Below are 18,114 nucleotides of genomic sequence, written 5' to 3'. Positions count from 1 at the left end.
AATATTAGTATCACAGTAGTGTTACCTCTGTCGTCTCCATGTTTGTTATTATTGACTTTCTTCTTCTTCTCAGAAAACTTTACTCCTCTTCGTGGTATTTGTCCAGTATGGTTAATTCAGAGTAGCGCCCCCTGGTGGATTAATTGACAAACGCTCATTCCAACACATTAAATGTCAGTAGCAGCACCATGTTCCAGTCAGACTAATGACAATGACAATAAAGCACATTTACAAAAGGAACTAAGAACTGGAATGGGATTATTAAGTACTCGTATCGGTACTCAGTATCGGCAAGTACTCAAATGTAAGTACTCGTACTCGGTCTGGAAAAAAGTAGTATTGGTGCATCCCTACTGAGCACAGCATTGAAGTCTTCATGATATCAATTTTATGTAACAACGCTTCACAACCCAACCCCCCTCCAAAGTGCCAATCTGGTGCCCTGGTACGTGTATCACGCTGGGCACAGCAGGTGCCAGTAAACAGGTACGCTACGATGCCAGACAGACAGACAGACAAAACAGATGACTCTTACTCAGCCGCTAAATCTTGTGTTTTGTGGACAGACTAAGTGACTGATCTGCACTCATATTTAATATTTAGCCTGATTATACTCCACACAGAGAACTAACTGAAGTAGAAGAAAATAAATGTGCTTTACTTTAGAGAGCAAACACATTTGAGGGTTTTAGTTTGCCATTTCCATATCTAAACCACCTTTACACACAAAATGAACATGCAATTTAGCCAATTAGTACTAGTGATTGAATAAAAGGCATGCTACTCCAATTGGAAATACTTTTATCAGAATAAAGAATAACCCAGTCACCTAACCCATGTGTTTTTCAAATGAAATCTTACTTGATTTCATGACTAAAGATATCCACATATTTTGTCTTGGATTGCCCAAAATAAAACCAAGCACCGAGCTTAAGAGGTTATTAGAGTGATATTTTGCTTTTTTTTTTAAAGGAATTTTGCATTTTCCAACATTTCCCTGTGGTCTACATGAACTGTAAATGCTCTGCTTGGGTCTGAATTCTTCATTAATTCAACTCCACAGGTCCATCTTCAACCCTATTTCTGAGTAATGACACCATAAAGGTAATTTTGAGTGCTGGCCCTTTAAATGCAAATGAGTCACTTCATGCCCCACCACCTCCAGGTTGCTGATTGTGCACTCTGTCCTGTTCAGTTCATTAATACAACCAACAACTGAACATTTTAGGTAATCGGCTCAAAGTTTGGACATATTTTCAGTATGGACTACAACCGCTGCTGCTGACAAACAATTATGTCGTACTCTGAGAAATGTTTGTCTTGACCTTATGTGTGCAAATATCATGATGTACTTAGTTATAAAATGTAACAAATTAAAAAGGAATTAAAACGGGTTGTAGAAATCCACTCGATCTTTGACGGAATGAATATAAAGATAGCTTTGCAGCACCTGGAGGGTTCAAATTCAAACTGTATGAACTATTAGGGTCCAAATACACAAATAAATGAACCAAAGACTAATAAAAGTGGGTTTAGATAAATATGACCCCTTTAAGTCAGGTGTACTCTCCACTGTCGTAGGTGACAGTAAAGCATCTCAACAATGGTTTCCACCTCTTGTAAAAAAAAAAAAAAGAAGAGGAAGTCTGTTATGGGCACTAAATCACTGTTCTACGTCAATCAAAACCAATAACAATATGCCTTCACTTTTCCCTCGGAGTTTAGAAGAGCGTAGTTGACACAGGTACCACTTACAGCGTGTTGCTATGGCTCCAGTGACATGAATAGATAGCCCCTCTTATAGGATGGCAAATGCTGTTTTGTCTGGCCGTTTGGCCGTCCTGTTAGCAGTTAGTGGCTAACCCTGTTTATATATACTAGATGCCAATGTGAGCTGGCTGCAGCGCTCCTCCTGTACAAAACAGTGTAAACCACCAGGGTAAGGGCTGCGGTTTGCTTTGGTCCATGTTTTCCCCAGGGAGAGGAGGGCATCGTAGTCTGATGTACACTGTGATGTCTACATGTTTGTGTAGGTTAGCTCGACACTATTTAACTGCTTTCCCGGTATGATGGTCGGGTTGGATTTATGGACGGTTGCAAATATTTTTGTCCAAACACCACAAAGATAACAGTGACTGGCTGCATATTATACTTCTATGAGTGAATACAGGCTAGACTTGAAATAATAGGATGAACTGCACTTGGCTTTTCCAGGTGCTAAACAGACAATAAGAATCAAACAACAGGAAGGCTGAATATATTTCATAAAAACCTCAATGTCTGGATGTTGATTCTACTGTGGTTTATGGTGGCAGGAAGTGAAATCTGGGGAATAACCTACATGTCCAAATCAAAAGACTAAATATAATTATACAGGATGATTTTGATTTTAATGCCACTATAGAAAACTTAAGTTGAAATATCACTGTTAGAGGAGCTACCATGTTACTTCTGTGATGCTCTATAAATGAGAGTAGGAGTATCACATCTGACATTAATTGTCAGCATCTTCTCAAAAGTGTTCTGTCATTGGGTTCGTTTTTCTACAGCCTGTAAAATGTAGTTGAGTCTTCTTTTATTTCAGACCACTTGGAAGGTAATTATTTAAGTTTTATCCAATTATGCAAAAGGCTGAGGACACACATATTCAGTAAAATTAAAAAGTAGTATATGTAAATATCTTCATAATTGGATGTTCTTTCTACAGTGGTTTAATAAAAGTTACACTGAAGAGCAAAAAATGATTCTGATGGTGAGGACTTCCTGTTGTAGGCGACTTAATGAAAAAAAAGTCTTTCATTGGGAGTGGTTTATTGAGGTCATACAGGAAACCTTCCTTCACTCAGTCATGTGAGTGTGCTATGTCATGGTAATACATTTAGCAACTTTCTGAAAATCAAGGAAATTGTCTTCCTCCCTTTTCTTATTTTACTTCCTGCCGTTGCACAAACACTCACAACTAAATCATGTCTTCATCATCTAGTCCACCATTCCTGTGAGATCATAGCTCGCCTTCAAAACTTAAATCTGATTATAGCATGCATTATTTCTACACCTCTCTGCGTAAACTTCCTCCGCCTCTCCATTTACTGAGGTTATGTCTGCTCACCGACTGTTACCCCGCTTCACTGCTATGTGACTCAAAACTGAAATCTAACATGAGCCTTCTGCTTCAGCCAACCTAAACCGTGCTTTAAAAGAAAAACAAAACATCATAACAAATCAAGGAAAATAGGTACACTAGTCTCTTGTGGGTTTGCTCTGGTGTGATAGTTCCTTTAAAATTAACACCACCATCTGAATCATCACTTTTCAGGGGCGTGAATGCAAAGTGGGTTGATTTATCATAAACTTTCAAAGACTGTGGTTACTGAGCATTAAAAATGGTTGCACTTGCCCAGACATTAACCTGCAGAGTCCAACAAACCCAGCTTCCAAACCAGGGCCATATCAACAGCATTAAAGAGAAATTCTAGTACAAAATAAAACAAATCTGTTAAAAAAAAAATAATGAAAAAACTGGAGTAAAAAATAAAACAAACCTGTATAAAAATATTGGAAGAATTTGAGTCCAAAAGAAAAGTGACTATTTAAAAATAATTTTAAAAAAACAGAAAACAACTTAAATTAGCAATTAGTGAAGTAATTACATGACTTTGATGGGTATGTATCATTTATGATACAAGGTGCATTGAAGGCTTACCACAGTGGTTTCCAACCTTTTTTGGCCCGTGACCAAATTTTAACATCACAAATTTCTGACGAACCCAAACATTCAAAATGGTGACTTTTTTTTTTGCTAAAATGAATTTGCTTTTGATCATGTAATAGTTTGCTATACTATGTTGCAAATAAACATTAAGTTTAGACAACATTTAGTCTATATAATGTATATTATTATGGACGGAGGCAGAAAAGCCAGGTGTAGATTACTGCACAAAGTGAGAATTTTATTTTCCTTGGTCAGGATACGTAGAGTCAGTCCAGCTTGGATTTACAAGGCTGACAATTAATACGGAACAAACAAGAACTCAAACTATGAATTATGAAAGAGCTGCAGCATCTGAAACTGACCACAATGAACATTTGACAGATAAACAGAACCACAGTGCTACAGTTTCAGCTTCACAGTTTGTCATGTCTTGTATGTATAGTGATTGTCTCTGTCAACTCACCATAGATTTTTTTATTAGTAAGTTTTTATTTTTATTTTTATCAATTACTAGAAATTTCAGGTGACCCCATTTGAATTCCAGGCGACCCCATGTGGGGTCCCAACCCCAAGGTTGAAAAACAGTGGCTTAACATATGCAGATTAGCATGGGGCCCCTATGTTCACGGGGCCCCCCGGCAAGTACCCATCAGGCCCATGCGTTAAGACAGCCCTGTTCCAAACAGTGGATAAATCTCATTATTGTATCAGACTATCGGTGATAATGTGCCTTTTTTTAAACAGGTGTAAAACTGAAACTAAACATCTTTGAGTTGCAGTTTTTAGCATACGTCTCATCTCAGTTTGAGGCTGACCAACAGAGGTGCACAAAATAGTTTTCCAACTTTTTCTCTCCCTCTCTCTCTCTCTCTCTCTCTCCGTCTCTTTCTGGTTTCCTTTTTTACCCTCCCTCAGTCTCCCCAAACAACCCCTTCGAGTTTCTTTGCCCCGGTCCCTTTATACTGAAATCCACTCTAACACAACTAAAAATTCATTTTGTCTGACCTAAATCAGCGGGTGTCTGCGCCATGGGCTTATTACACAGTGCGCTTAAACTTGTGTTGTGGAGGAGGATGGGGTATTATTATCTTCCAGCTACCCACCCTGCTATAAAAACTAGTGGTGCGACATCTCCACAGCGCAGTGCTGCTGCCCTCCCTCCCTTCCTCTCACTCTCTGTGCTCGTCCTACATGAGCCACACACAACAGTGAGCCTGACTCTAAACTCCACACCAGCCACTCGCTTCACACACAGACCCAAGATTCACACTCTGCTCTTCTTCTTCTTTTTCTTCTTCCTCTCTGCTGCTGCTGCTGCTTTTTTGCTTCTATCCATTGGATATTCCTCCCTGGGTGTTATCTTTTTTTTTTTTTTTTTTGTGAATGGGCATCCGTGGCCGGTGTGAGGAGCTTGTGAATGGATTGACTGGCTGACTGATTGACAGACTGTGTGAAGAGAGTGACAGCTGGGTTTCAATAAAAAGAAAAAAGAAAGAAAAAAAAAAAAAGAGGGCGATGCTGAGAGGTCAAGCGAGGAGCGACAGACCCTCTTTGTAGTCCGGAAATATATAAAAGACACGTGAGGAGAATCGAGAAACTGGAGGTAAGGTAGGCGAGTGCTGAAAGCTGTGGAATGCTGGTGAACGTATCAAGACATGTGTGAATTAATTTGAATGCCAGAGTTTTTGAACAAAGTGTGTGTATGTGTGTGTCTGGGCATTTTTGTTTGTGATCATTTGTCCTGTTGTTACACATGTCTGTGAGCAGCTTTTATGTTGAATGTGCATCAATTACGCATGACTGTTTAAAGAGTTTTTTATTGGAGCCTCGTTGCGTTCGCATCGTAAAGGCCTGAGTGGGTGCAAACAGGTCAATAAAGTCACTTAATGACTCTTGGAATTCATTAAGTTAAAGTGTAAATATGGCTCAACAACAAGTGTTCCAGTCTCATGGTAGTGTGTAATGTTTTGTCTCTTACAGAAATGCCACTACTACTTCTCCTTGTAGCTTCTACATTTACATATTCTTTAAAATGTTAAATGAATGTCCATGTAGTGTTTAAGTTAAGGTTCAGGGGGATGTTTGTGAGTGTGGACACAAAAAAACATGTTATGGATTCGAGGCTGAGCTGTAAATTATTGTTTACAGCAAACCTTGGTGACACTAGCTTATAGACCTCTTACCTCATGGAGTTACAAAATGCCATGACCAGTAATACCAGCCAAATTGTTTACTGCTGCCGTTTTTCCATCCAGGTCTTATTATTATTACTAAGATTTGTTTGTCTCACAGTATTCTTAACAGAAAAAAATTATGCCTGAAATATCAAATATAAAATTGAAAGGACATGAAAAATAAAATGTACATGCACAAAAGGAGTAAAATAAATAGCAGAGCAGTAATACATGTATAATAATTATTTGTGTTAAGTATTCTATTGTTGTTATGTCATATAAAGCGTTTATTAAGTCATTTTCAATGACTACATGTGCTTACACACCTACTAAAGTGAGCGTTGGAAAATACATATTAAAATCAAACTGCAATAATAATAATATGCTTTTTAAAAATATTAATAATATCGCTTGCCGTATTAAATACATCCACTAATTCCTTTCAACTTCTCTGATGAATGTTTTTATTTAATACAAATGAAGAAAAGTTCAGTGAAGTAAAAGAAATAATACTGAATAATTCATCAATACTTAAAAAAATAAATAAATAAATAAATAAAAAGGCAGTGAATAGTGTAGAAGTATCAGCACTAATCACTAAATCAATATTCTGGAACTGAAGCCTAAACTTTTGTTTACTTTGGGGTAAGAGAGATAATGGTGTGTAGCTGTGGGCCCCCCTGAAGGCTTGAGAGATGACACTTAGCGCAAACAGGCTCTTTAAGAGGCCAAGCGATTTAAATTGGCCCCCAGATCTCTCAAGACCTGGTCGGGTAGTGTCTTCAAAATAATATGAAATTGTATAATCATATTTGTAATAATGAATACCAATAATGCATTCATTAAAAGCATGACTTGCAAAATAAATCACTGATTCATAAGAGAAACTAAACTGATGAATTTGGTTTATCTGAAAAACTAAAATTTTTCACCTCTTTTCCCTTTCTTTTCTTCTTTTTTTTTTCTTAGAGCCCTTTTACAACACTGAAAGTGACCAAAGTGCTTTCCAATAAAATCAAAGCATTTCTTTAGAGTTTGATCTGCTGTATTTTGTAGAATTTGTTCAAGTGTTCTGCTGTATCGCTTCCGAAGCCATGAAATTTCATCAACACCTTCTTTTCACTGTAACATAGTGAATATGGTTCAAAACAAAACAAAACATAAATATCCAGGTAAATTTCTCAGATTTAAGTGATTTTAACTAGAGGATGCTGCAAAAGTTGTGCAGGTAAAAGGTGCAATATGACCGTGACATTTCATTATTATTATAAAGATTGATATTGTATAGCTGTCATATATACTATCTGCCTCTGCTAATTGACAGCAATTAAGATGAATTTAAAAACGCTCCCTGTTGATGGGATTGGACAGTTGTGCTCATGTGTAAACTGCAGACACTCATTTAAAACACCATCCAAGGAAGTGTCTCCTCCACACACAGGTGCACTGTTACAGTGGTGATAATGGACTACCTTAACACACTGGGTCAATTGAATGTCTCCTCCTAATAAGGGGGGTGCATTTTGGCTGTCAATACTATAAATTATTGGTCATGCAATTGTCCATCTGTGACAGCTGTTTAGCAGGTGCTTGCTATGGGCAGTTGGTGACAGGGGTAAACTTTGGCTGCTGGTGATTTTAGCATGTGGGTCAGGTGGATGTATACTGGCCTGACAGGGATAAACTAGGCTTTAGCTGTTGTAGCTTACAGGCCAAATGAGTGTCTGCCTGTGACAAGGGTTGAGATGGACATTAGCTGCTGATTTGTGGCCTGAGCGGTCAGGGCCGGGGACAAGTTAGCCACTCCACTCAGGGCATAATGATGATACAGCTGCAGTGAGAGGAGGAAGAGGAAAAGGAGAAGGAGGAGAAGGAGGATGATGAGGAGGAAGAAGAGGAGGAAGAAGAGGAGGAGAAAGAGGAGGTGGTGGTGGTGGTGGTCAGAGCCCTTGGAAAGCAGATGAACTTCTTGGGAGAAAGACGATACTGAATGGAGGTGACACATAGTTTGAGGTGGGAGTGCTGAGTTGAAAGTGTTAGTGACTAAGTGAGGCATGACATGAGATGTGGTCAGTACAGGCATGAAGACGGACGGATGGACGGACAAACAGACAGACCACTAGAAGTCAGTTCAATAAATATGTTGATTCTGATGATTTTATTCTGCACATATGGAGCCGTAGTACCTATTTAGTACATTCACCGAGGCGAGCGATTTTAATTATAACTACTCAAAAATATTTTTAAAGTTGTGTCACACTATAAAGACTGAATGACAATTTGGTTTTGCACAATAAAAAAGTTCATTTACATCCCTTCTGTAGGTACAAAATACAACAAACACTAATTATCAGCACCGTTTTAGAGGACATTTCAACCCTAGCTGTCCTGATGGGTGGGGTGGGGGTGTGTGTGTGAGAAGTTAAGTCTGTTTAGCTGATGAAATGTCGCTCCAGGACCTTGTGGTGGGAAAGCTGTGCCCTCCTCCCCTCCCTGTCTATGTGGCACATCCTCCTTAGATCCTCTCCACATTGTAATTAGGGGCCGGCCGCTAAGAGCTACAGCACTAGCTAGTGGCAGGCAAACAGTGGGAACAGAGGGGAGTGGTGCTCACTGGGGCACCAAGCGAACAAACAGCAACAGCAGCACGTGTCCCATAGTACCAGGAGTGGGTGGGATGGATCGAGAGCAAAACGAATGACAGCGGGTTAGCCGAACCCTCCCAGTCAGACTCTCCCTCTGTCTTTCTCTTTCTCTCCCTCTTATCCACTCGGTGTTGTTCCAAGCCCTGCACTATTGTTTGCCTTGGCAGACTGTTCCAGGGAGGGGCCCCTCCGCTGGTGTTTGTGCAACCTGTTAGGGAACTTTTAGGGCCATCTGATCTCTTTCTGAGATCCCTCACTTCTCCCTCAGATTCTCTCACCTTTTAGCCAGGCTATTACTCTTATGGATGTTGTACACGTGGAGTGAAATACAACAAAAAAGGGATATAGCAAAGCAGACAGCTACATCTGCACTTGCGTTGTGTTGAGGATAAGTCAGATGCAGTGAAAGGAGTTAAAGTGTATTGTTTGCTCCTTGACTCTGTACTGCAGAGTTCAAGGTACATCCCCAGGACCAACTCAATAGTCACAATCTATTTTTTTAATACATCCTCTGTTCTGCCGGCTCAACCAATGAGGAAAAACGGCTGTTTGTCTATCTGCCTTTTGTTCCACTCTCCTCAGCTAGTTGCATGGGTCTGTGGGCCTATAGCCTATACCACCACCCACTGTATAGACTATTTAATTATGTCCACACTGTATCAATGGCATGAACATAGCAACTGTTACCTAGCAACAGGATCGACAAGAATAAACTACATGTAAGATTGGTATCTGTGTTGTATACCTGCAGAACTGAGGGATTTTCTGGCGTCATTTTTATGCTGTGTGATCCTCTGCAGCACAAATGAGCACAAACTGAGACTCTCAGGGTGTATATAAATATGTGTGTGTGTGTGTGTGTGTGCGTGTTTGTGCATGTGTGGCTTTAGCCCTGGCCCATTTAGAGCCAGTCAACAATGCAGCTGTGGTAAGCGGGGCCGCTTCAAAGTATTTATCTACACATGCCTTCGGTGACCACCAAGTGTGGACAGCTAAGTTTAAGCTCTATTCATAGATGTGAATGAATGAGCACCCTGCCAGAGGAAGTTTTATCACTGTAACTGTAAACAACAGCGCACTGAATCAACAGGTAGGAACTCAGCAGCTGTGCAGTAAAGATTTTAAGGAAAAACAGCTAAATGAATAAAGGTTTGTGAGTGCATTAGGATGGGATCTGTTGTGAAAAAGCTGCGAGTCAGTGTGCTGTTAATCAAATGAGTGAGGAGGGAAGGACTGCAAACAAAGCATTTTGACAGGATACAGTATCTAGGGTACAATCTGACCTCTTTTGTCGTTCTCTTCACTTCTCACCACATTTTAGAACTGCATTGTTCAGATCATTTTGTTACTCATATCTGGTAGAAGCAGACAAAAAAAGGCTGGACATCACAAATGCTCTCATTAAAAGTTCATGTGCCAAAACAGAAGGCAGACACTGGCTTATTTATTTGTCCTGTGAAGCTGATGGGGTTTCCTAACTCATTTACAGTTGCAACACAAGAAATCGTGATAACACATTCAAGAATAAACATTATTCAATGTGATGTTTGCTCAAAAGAGGACATGCTGTATTTACCACTTGTTGCCATTACTGCACAGATGGCACACAAACAAGTATGCCTACAGTATATTTTAATAAAGCTTGACTGACAGTCATTGCGTTAACAATATCTGCTCCTGTTAAAAACATTGCCGGTTGAAATATATAAGCTTTCTGCAAATATTTTATCTAATGAATGAATGGCTGTCTCTCATCCGATACGCTCCATTTCTGAATGCTGTGATGATATGAGTCAGACTGATGTCTTTTCATGGCCACTTATTACAAACTACTTGTCACTCCTGTTTCAGCCTTTAACCTGCAAACACCCTGTGTCATTTCTTGTCCTCATTAACTTTCTGCTGGCACTTTCTGCTCAGGAGGATCTCTTATCAAGTACTGCATCACAGTGAAAACTAATGTGACAATTCTTCAAATACCAAACAGGAAATCAAACAAGGCAATGCTGAAATGAGTCAGAGTGTTTCAAAAATAAGTGCATTTCTGAAGGACAAATTACTGTTGATGTTTTAGGAAGCGACATTTCTTTATTTAAAACTTACTTATTTAATGTAAATTATGATAAACTCTAAATGCATACAATAATCACAGCCTCATTTTGATTGAGCAGGGGACGTATATATATATATATATATATATATATATATATATATATATATATATATATATATATATATATATATATATATGTATGTATATGTATATATACACACACACACACATATATATATATATATATATATATATATATATATATGCGCCACCAAGTATATATGCCAATAAAAATATATGCTGTCAATGAAAAGTGATAATCAGGAGGTTTTTGAAGAACGTCTATTACACAGAATATGGTTCTACAGAATAAAGTAGCAATACGTTCTTTACAATGACTATTAAAAAGACACTATGCAGGTCATGTGTTTGCTAATGACATTTTTTTTTCACTGTCTGCTGTCTAGATAACAGTCTCAGATAGACAGAAGACATGGTTCATCACAGAGAAGAGGACCTGATCGGGATCCCCTTTCCAAACCACAGCACCGATGTCCTCTGCAGTCTCAACGAGCAGCGCCGTGATGGGCTGCTCTGTGACGTCATCCTCATTGTCCGTGACCAGGAGTATCGCACCCACCGCTCCGTCCTGGCTGCCTGCAGTCAATATTTCAAGAAGCTCTTCACAGTGGCCACCACTGACGGTGGAGATCACCACCACACAGCGGCCGTGTACGAAATTGACTTTGTTGCTCCAGAGTCTCTCACAGCCATTCTGGAGTTTGCCTACACATCTACTTTGACAGTGACAGCGTCCAACGTTAAAGAGATCCTAAACGCTGCTCAGATGCTGGAGATTCCATGCATCATAAATGTTTGCATGGAGATCATGGACAGTGGGGATGGAGGAGGAGGAGGAGGAGGAGGTGCACGAGGAGGAAGAGAGGAGGAAGAACTGGATGAAGAGGAGGAGGAAGATGTAGAGGAAGATGAGGAGGAGGAAGAAGAAGAGGAGGAAGAAGAGGAGGATGTGGGGTCAAGGAAGGATGAGCAGGAGGAAGAGGAGGATAACATCAGTGAGAGGTCGCTGCAGTCATCGGAGAGCAGGGGGGAGCAGACGCCTCCAGGGACGGGGGAGTCTCCGCCTCCAACTACATCCACCTACCATCAACAGTTTGACCTGCACAGGCAGTCATCCCAGTCCCCTGACACCATGAGAGGGAAACAGGTACATTTTATACATACATACATTTAAACTTACATTTTCTCCATTCTGGAATCTCTAAATCTGCATATTGCCTGTTTGACATCAAAAACTTGCTTTCAGTCTTTGACCACAGATTGCCTCAGGTTTTCACATTTGTACAGGTTGAATACTAGATCTTGATTGGTTCCAAAATGTTTGTGATTTCATATATACTGCTGCTAGAATCACTCCATCACTTCAAGTTTTTGGTACAGAGCAAAACAACTTTCTCCCTTTAAGTGAGACATCTTCAATATAGTCAAAGACAAAGACTGCAGGGAACTATGACTGAAAAACACTCGTGGAGGAAGGACATAGAAGGTCCAGTGTGTAAGATGTATTGGGATTTAGTGAGACTCAGTTGAAGATTTTGAATAAAACATAATAATCATGTTTAGGTGTGAATAATCACATTAAAAATGAGACCCACCACGTTTTGATCAAGTTGGACTTTTTTCAGCGTTTTTAAAAACAGATGCAGCAGGTCGTTGTTCACCAAGTCCACCATACTGTAGCAAAGGCATCAGTTTTCTGATATGCAGAGCTGTCTTCTGGTTTATGTTTTTTAATTGTATTGGGTAATCTGACAGATCTGGCTAGGTTCAGGCAAATGAGGAAAGAATGGTTAGGATCATTACGAAAATATGAAGATAAAGGGTTGGGGATCAGGGCTAAAATAAGAAAGGCTGTAGGAAATGCAAACATAAACCCGGCAGTTTTACATTCTGTTCAATATAAAATCTAACCTTGCAAGTCCACAAACTGTTTTTTCCTCCATTTCAACTGACAATTTCCTCCTATGTCATCAATTTCCACTACATGAGGAGTAACACTGATTTCTGCAAATCAAAGACATGGCCCTAGAGGAGTACCCAGTGAACTGAAAATGACACCAAGGCCTCTGTGATGGTGTGAGAGTGGAAGCAAGTTTTTTTTGCAGCCACTGTATGTTGAACTGGGAGGGTAGTACAATCTGTAACTTCACCACTAGATGTCCCAGAGGGTGTATTCAGACCTACTTTGTTTGGTCCGTTTAAAATGAATCGGAGTTGGTTTCCCTAGAAAGTCTGGACTTTTTTTTAGGTGTGAATACAAACATGCAAACTCTGATTTGAATCAAACAAGCGGACTCTGAGCCGGTTCATTTCTTGTATGAATGTAACCAGCCTCGAGCCAAAACAAACCAAGGAACGTTGCACCTCTTGGTGCTTGATGAGCCACCGTAGCCACTGGAAGTGGCCGAGCCACACGGGTAGTCAGAGCTAACAGCAGCAGCCATGAGCTGTGGACAGATGTGGACCAATGAGGAGATTGAATGTCTCATCGACATTTGGTCAATACCCATATTACCAAACTGGCTCTGAATAAGCTGTTCTTGACAGTTAACATTATTTTCGTAAAATTTTATCTGTAAAAATAGAATACATAGTCTGAAAATGATAACTACATAGGACTAGGGGTGTAAGAAAATATTGGTTCTGCAATATACTGCGATATTTCATTTCACAATACTGTATCGATATTAAAAAGTACTGTGTCGATATTTTTAGGTGTTTATTCAAATGCAGATATTGTGGAGGCTCTTTTTTTTTTCATTTTTCTTTATTGTTTATATCTTATTTATTATTATTTAACACTGTTTAATGGTTATTTGAAGCATCCTAAAAGCACTTTTTACTGTCTGAGAGGCAGATTTTAGTTCCTTTGGAAACTAGGAGAATTAGAAAAATTTTGCGAAATAGCATTAGATCCTATTGTGATCAAATTAAAATGTGTTCAGTATTTGTGCATATTTTGGGTGTAATTAAATTCTTCCAGGAAATAATCTTAAAAAAAAAAAAAAACATACAAAAATTGCCTTTTTAACAGTATCATGATATATTGCGATATATTGTATCATGATCCTAGTATCGTGATTTGTATCGTATCAGCAGATTTTTGCCAATACACAGCCCTACGTAGGACCTCCATGTTTGTTTCCCTCAACACCCGCCATCTCTGATTCACCCCGCCCCCAACTTTTCTGTCCAATGCCAGCACAGTTCGTCACATGTGTGCTTCTGTTTACAAATTGTGGTCCACTAGCAAAAAGTGCAATGAGAATGCGATCAGATCCAAATGACAAAAAAAATAACTGGGTGCTTCTAATTTGAAGACAAAGAGGGGCTTTAAATGATCCTGTACTGTTGCAAGTATCATAAATGTATAATTGTGTCATATTTTGCAGGAGAGTATGGAGAGTCGGGCTCTGAAGGACTTCTCCATCGAGTCTCTACTTCAGGAGGGGCTTTACCCTCGCATGTCAACACTGGACAGAAGGGCCAGCTTCTCTCCTCTCCTCCCGGGTTTCTACCCTTCAGTGTGGGCTGCTGAGTTTCCGGCCTTCCCCCAGCAGCTCTTGGATGCAGGCCACCATCAGCATCCGCACACGGGAGCCTCGCCACAATCCAGGCTCCCCCACGCCTACCCGACCCCGGCACCACTCGAGGCTTCCAGGCCCCTTGATCTCGCTGTGAAACGAGAGATCATCAAGGAAGAGATGAAAGAGGAAGTTCCGCCCTCTCTGTTGCACGGTGACTTCCTGAAGGATTTTGTCAGCTCAGGCCTGGGCAGTGCTGTAAACCCAGGGTCGGTGCAGACAGAGGGTCACGCTTTGGGTCCAATTAAGGACGAAGCCGACTTCCGGTCGTACCTGAACTTCCTGAGCTCCGCTTCCCACCTCGGGGCGCTGTTTCCCCCTTGGCAGTTAGAGGAGGAGAGGAAGATGAAGCCCAAGGCATCGCAACAGTGTCCGATCTGCAACAAGGTCATTCAAGGAGCCGGGAAACTGCCGCGACACATGAGGACACATACAGGAGAGAAACCTTACATGTGCACTATCTGTGAAGTACGGTTCACCAGGTATGTGCAACAACACTTTTTATCATAACATCATTACTTGCTTTAAGTGTTTTCTATTGATAAACTGCTCACATATCTTCACATGCTTATGTTCCTGTGAGTGTCAACTACAAAGCTCTTGGTTATGTAAAACAGCAGGGTAAACGGAAAAGTACCCCATGCTCTTTTGACTGAGGTTTATCTGTTTTTGCCTCATCTGAATATCAAAGAGCTGAAAGTGGAAAGCCCCCTCTGCTGTGTTCTCTGCATTAGCTTTATCAATCTTAATAACATCCTGCTTCTTTGGCATATTTTCCACCTGTTTTGTAGAGCAGAAATGTTAAGTTGTTCAGTGAAGAATTCTACATTATATTTAGATAAATCATGTTGTAAAATCTGAAATTGAAAAGGACAAGAAAAGGCAGCGTTGTAATTTATATCTTAACCTTTCCGCCCACATTATATGAGAACATGTGGTTTCGTTTTTCTTTCCCAGACAAGACAAACTCAAGATCCACATGAGAAAGCACACAGGTGAGCGCCCCTACATCTGCCTCCACTGTAACTCCAAGTTCGTCCACAACTATGACCTGAAGAACCACTTGCGTATCCATACGGGCGTCCGTCCATACCAGTGTGAACACTGCTACAAGAGTTTCACACGGTCCGACCACCTACATCGACACATCAAGAGGCAGAGCTGCCGCATCTCCCGCCCTCGACGGGGACGAAAGCCGGCAGCTTGGAGATCCGCACCCAGCAGCAACTTCCTATGCCCCCCCACTGCCGCCACCAACCGGTTCGAGGAGAACGGGTTGAGCTCCGCCTACCAGGCAGTCAAGAGTCACGGACTTGGGGAAATGCTGGGCCTCGGTGGCAGGGGTCTGGGGTTTAAAGGTGTGGACGGGAGCGTGGGCAGGGAGGAAAATCGGCGAACGGAGGGGAATCAAGTTGCAGAGGAGGAGAAGGCCAGGGTGGGGAGGCAGAGGGGAATGTTTGCCTTCGCCCTGTCTGGAGAGGAGGTGCTCACCCACTCACCATTTTACGGTGCGACCTCTGACCCCTGGACCATGAGACTGGAGCGTGCTCCACCCATCCCTGAGCCTGCCAAATGAGATTTGTTTTGTAATAAAAAGTGGAAAAGTCTTAATTCTGCTCTGAGAAGATAAAGCACCTTTTTAAAACACGAAAGACAAGAGAGATAAATGAGCATTTTAGAGCCAACTGTAAAACAGACTTTCTAAAAAAAAAAAGAAATCCACAGTCCACTTAAATAATTCCACAGATGCCATGTTAAATATTTGTCTGAATCCTGTGAATAATTTGATAGCATTTAAGAAAAGTCCAAAAGGAAAATATTTCACATTGTTTATGAGTAATGAATGCATTTCTGTTTTATTATCCACACAAAGTGTAATAACTACCTAATTATGGTATGAAGCAAGATGAGGGCTTTGCAATGCAAAGTATTGATATGCAAAAATATATATGATTCACAAAACAGGATCTAAAAAAATAAAAATAAAACTTTTTTAAAAATCTTGAATTAGAGACTATGATGAATGTAAAACATGATTACATGTACAAATACAATCAAGAAATTGTCCCTTTAACATTCTAGTCTTTTATTAATAAAGTAGGGGAGTTAATTAAGAATAAAATCTAAATAAATAAATCAGTCAGCATCCAGAGAACAGCCAGTTTTATTTAGTGTCGATGTGTTTAAATGTTAAAATGATGGAGCAGTGCTTTAAGAAAATAATCCTAAACATCATCTGGCACATGTCCTGACCATGTTCTACCTGTGTGTTTGATTTATTTAGTATTCACAGACAAAGGAAACTCACTTGAAGTTGAATAAATCAGGATATTTGATAACATGTCATTATCTTTTCACCGCCTTGTTCTGAATTAAGCTCCTCGTCTGCACTATTGTATATAAACCCAGAATATCAGCCACGGTGGTGTTCATTATGGCTGCGTTGCTGATGATGTAAAAAGAAACATTGCTCTTCAAAGACTCTGATGAATCCATCCAAAGATGTGTACTAAAGCATTTCACAGACTTGAATAAGACTTGTTTTAATGTTTATGAATATGTGTCTTCAGGAGATGTATATTTCTGACTAATTGACTGCCGCTTTAGCTGTACGCTTGTGTTTTACTGCAGCAAACAAATTAGTTTCAACGGCCCCCCCGCCCCAGTTTTCATATACTGTTCATCTCTGATTTGTGTATAAAGCTGTTCGAAAATTATTTGAATTGAAATGGGAAAGTATTTTCTTGCTATTTATGCGTATTTAAATGAATGAGCCTTGGCTATATTTTGCAAATCTGTTTTATAAAGACACTAAATGTTGAACTTTGTTTTGGTGTCGGAGTGTTTTTGTTTTGTTTTTATCTGTCAAGTGTCCACCGGGAGGCAGTGGAAACCACACACGAACACAACACTGAGATCACCTTTAAGCTCATCTAGGAAAACAGTTACAGTCTATTTACACCTGCATTGGATTGAGAAGAACATCAGCATTTATGTGGAATCCTCTAATGATGGTAAATTCATTATATCTGCTCTTCTCCACTCACTGAGGCCTGTGGGATTCTGATTGGGGTCCCACACACCAGAGGGCTAGTGTGGGGTGGGCTGGATTTTGTCCCTTGTACATTTCTAACTATTAAACACTGTTTTTATGCTTCCATTTGTTATCTTTCTGTGTCAGTTTATGGCATAATTTTTTTTTTATCTATGTAAATCAAGTGCCTTCCAGAAAAAAACACAAACTCACAAACATACATTATGAGTTATAACTTCACCTACATGGATACAGCGCTGGTTAAAACACAGCATGAATAACTATGAATTTAGACAGAAGTGGCGTTGTTTTACTCACAAACTCAAAATGAAGTTTAACTGAAAGATGACATGTCCAAGATAAGCGGTGTGATTCAGCAGCCTTGTGAATATTGAATGACATTAGTGTTTAATTACTTAAAAAACAAATGTTTCCATTAAAATCTTTTGTATTGGAGGGGAGAAGTGTTCTGTAAGTGTTGTAGTAAGTAAATGTACTTGTACTAAACCTTGAGCATGATTTTACAACTTTCTATTCTTATCATAATTATTATATTATGCATTACCTTGCTATTTATTTTGTGTCAAGACAACATGATATATTTATTTACCATAAACTATAAAGAAGAAAGACTATTATAAACTATTAAAAACACAAATGACCAATTTGTTTTTTTGGTTTTTTTTAATTTTGTCAAACACGAGTAATCATGATACCTGGGTATTATGTTGATATGCAGTTGTCAAATTTCAACTTAACCATGTGATAAGATGGTACCACACTGAAACTAGTAATAGTTTAGACTCAGATTATCTCAAAAATAAGCGTATG

The 18,114-nt window shown here is 39.7% G+C and overlaps 1 protein-coding gene across 3 annotated transcripts in view; it reads left to right on the top strand.

Annotated features, from left to right (window-relative positions):
* The window catches only part of zbtb7c (zinc finger and BTB domain containing 7C), a 31,555-nt gene extending 14,151 nt beyond the window's left edge, over nt 1–17,404 (top strand). Inside the window, exons 1-4 of one of the 3 annotated variants that reach the window (XM_030151028.1) lie at nt 4,878–5,315; nt 11,052–11,812; nt 14,058–14,731; nt 15,207–17,404. In XM_030151028.1, the coding sequence (XP_030006888.1) occupies nt 11,078–11,812; nt 14,058–14,731; nt 15,207–15,825 (2,028 nt within the window). In that variant the 5' untranslated portion in view covers nt 4,878–5,315; nt 11,052–11,077 and the 3' untranslated portion in view covers nt 15,826–17,404. Of the gene's footprint in view, nt 1–4,877; nt 5,321–11,051; nt 11,813–14,057; nt 14,732–15,206 lie in introns of those variants that run through there. The other 2 variants (XM_030151029.1, XM_030151027.1) reach the window with 2 other exon arrangements.
* Nucleotides 17,405–18,114: the final 710 nt, after the last annotated feature.

This window comes from Sphaeramia orbicularis, chromosome 12, assembly GCF_902148855.1.
Source record: "Sphaeramia orbicularis chromosome 12, fSphaOr1.1, whole genome shotgun sequence".
NCBI lineage: Eukaryota > Metazoa > Chordata > Actinopteri > Kurtiformes > Apogonidae > Sphaeramia > Sphaeramia orbicularis.
This window is presented reverse-complemented; position numbering and strand designations above follow the sequence as displayed.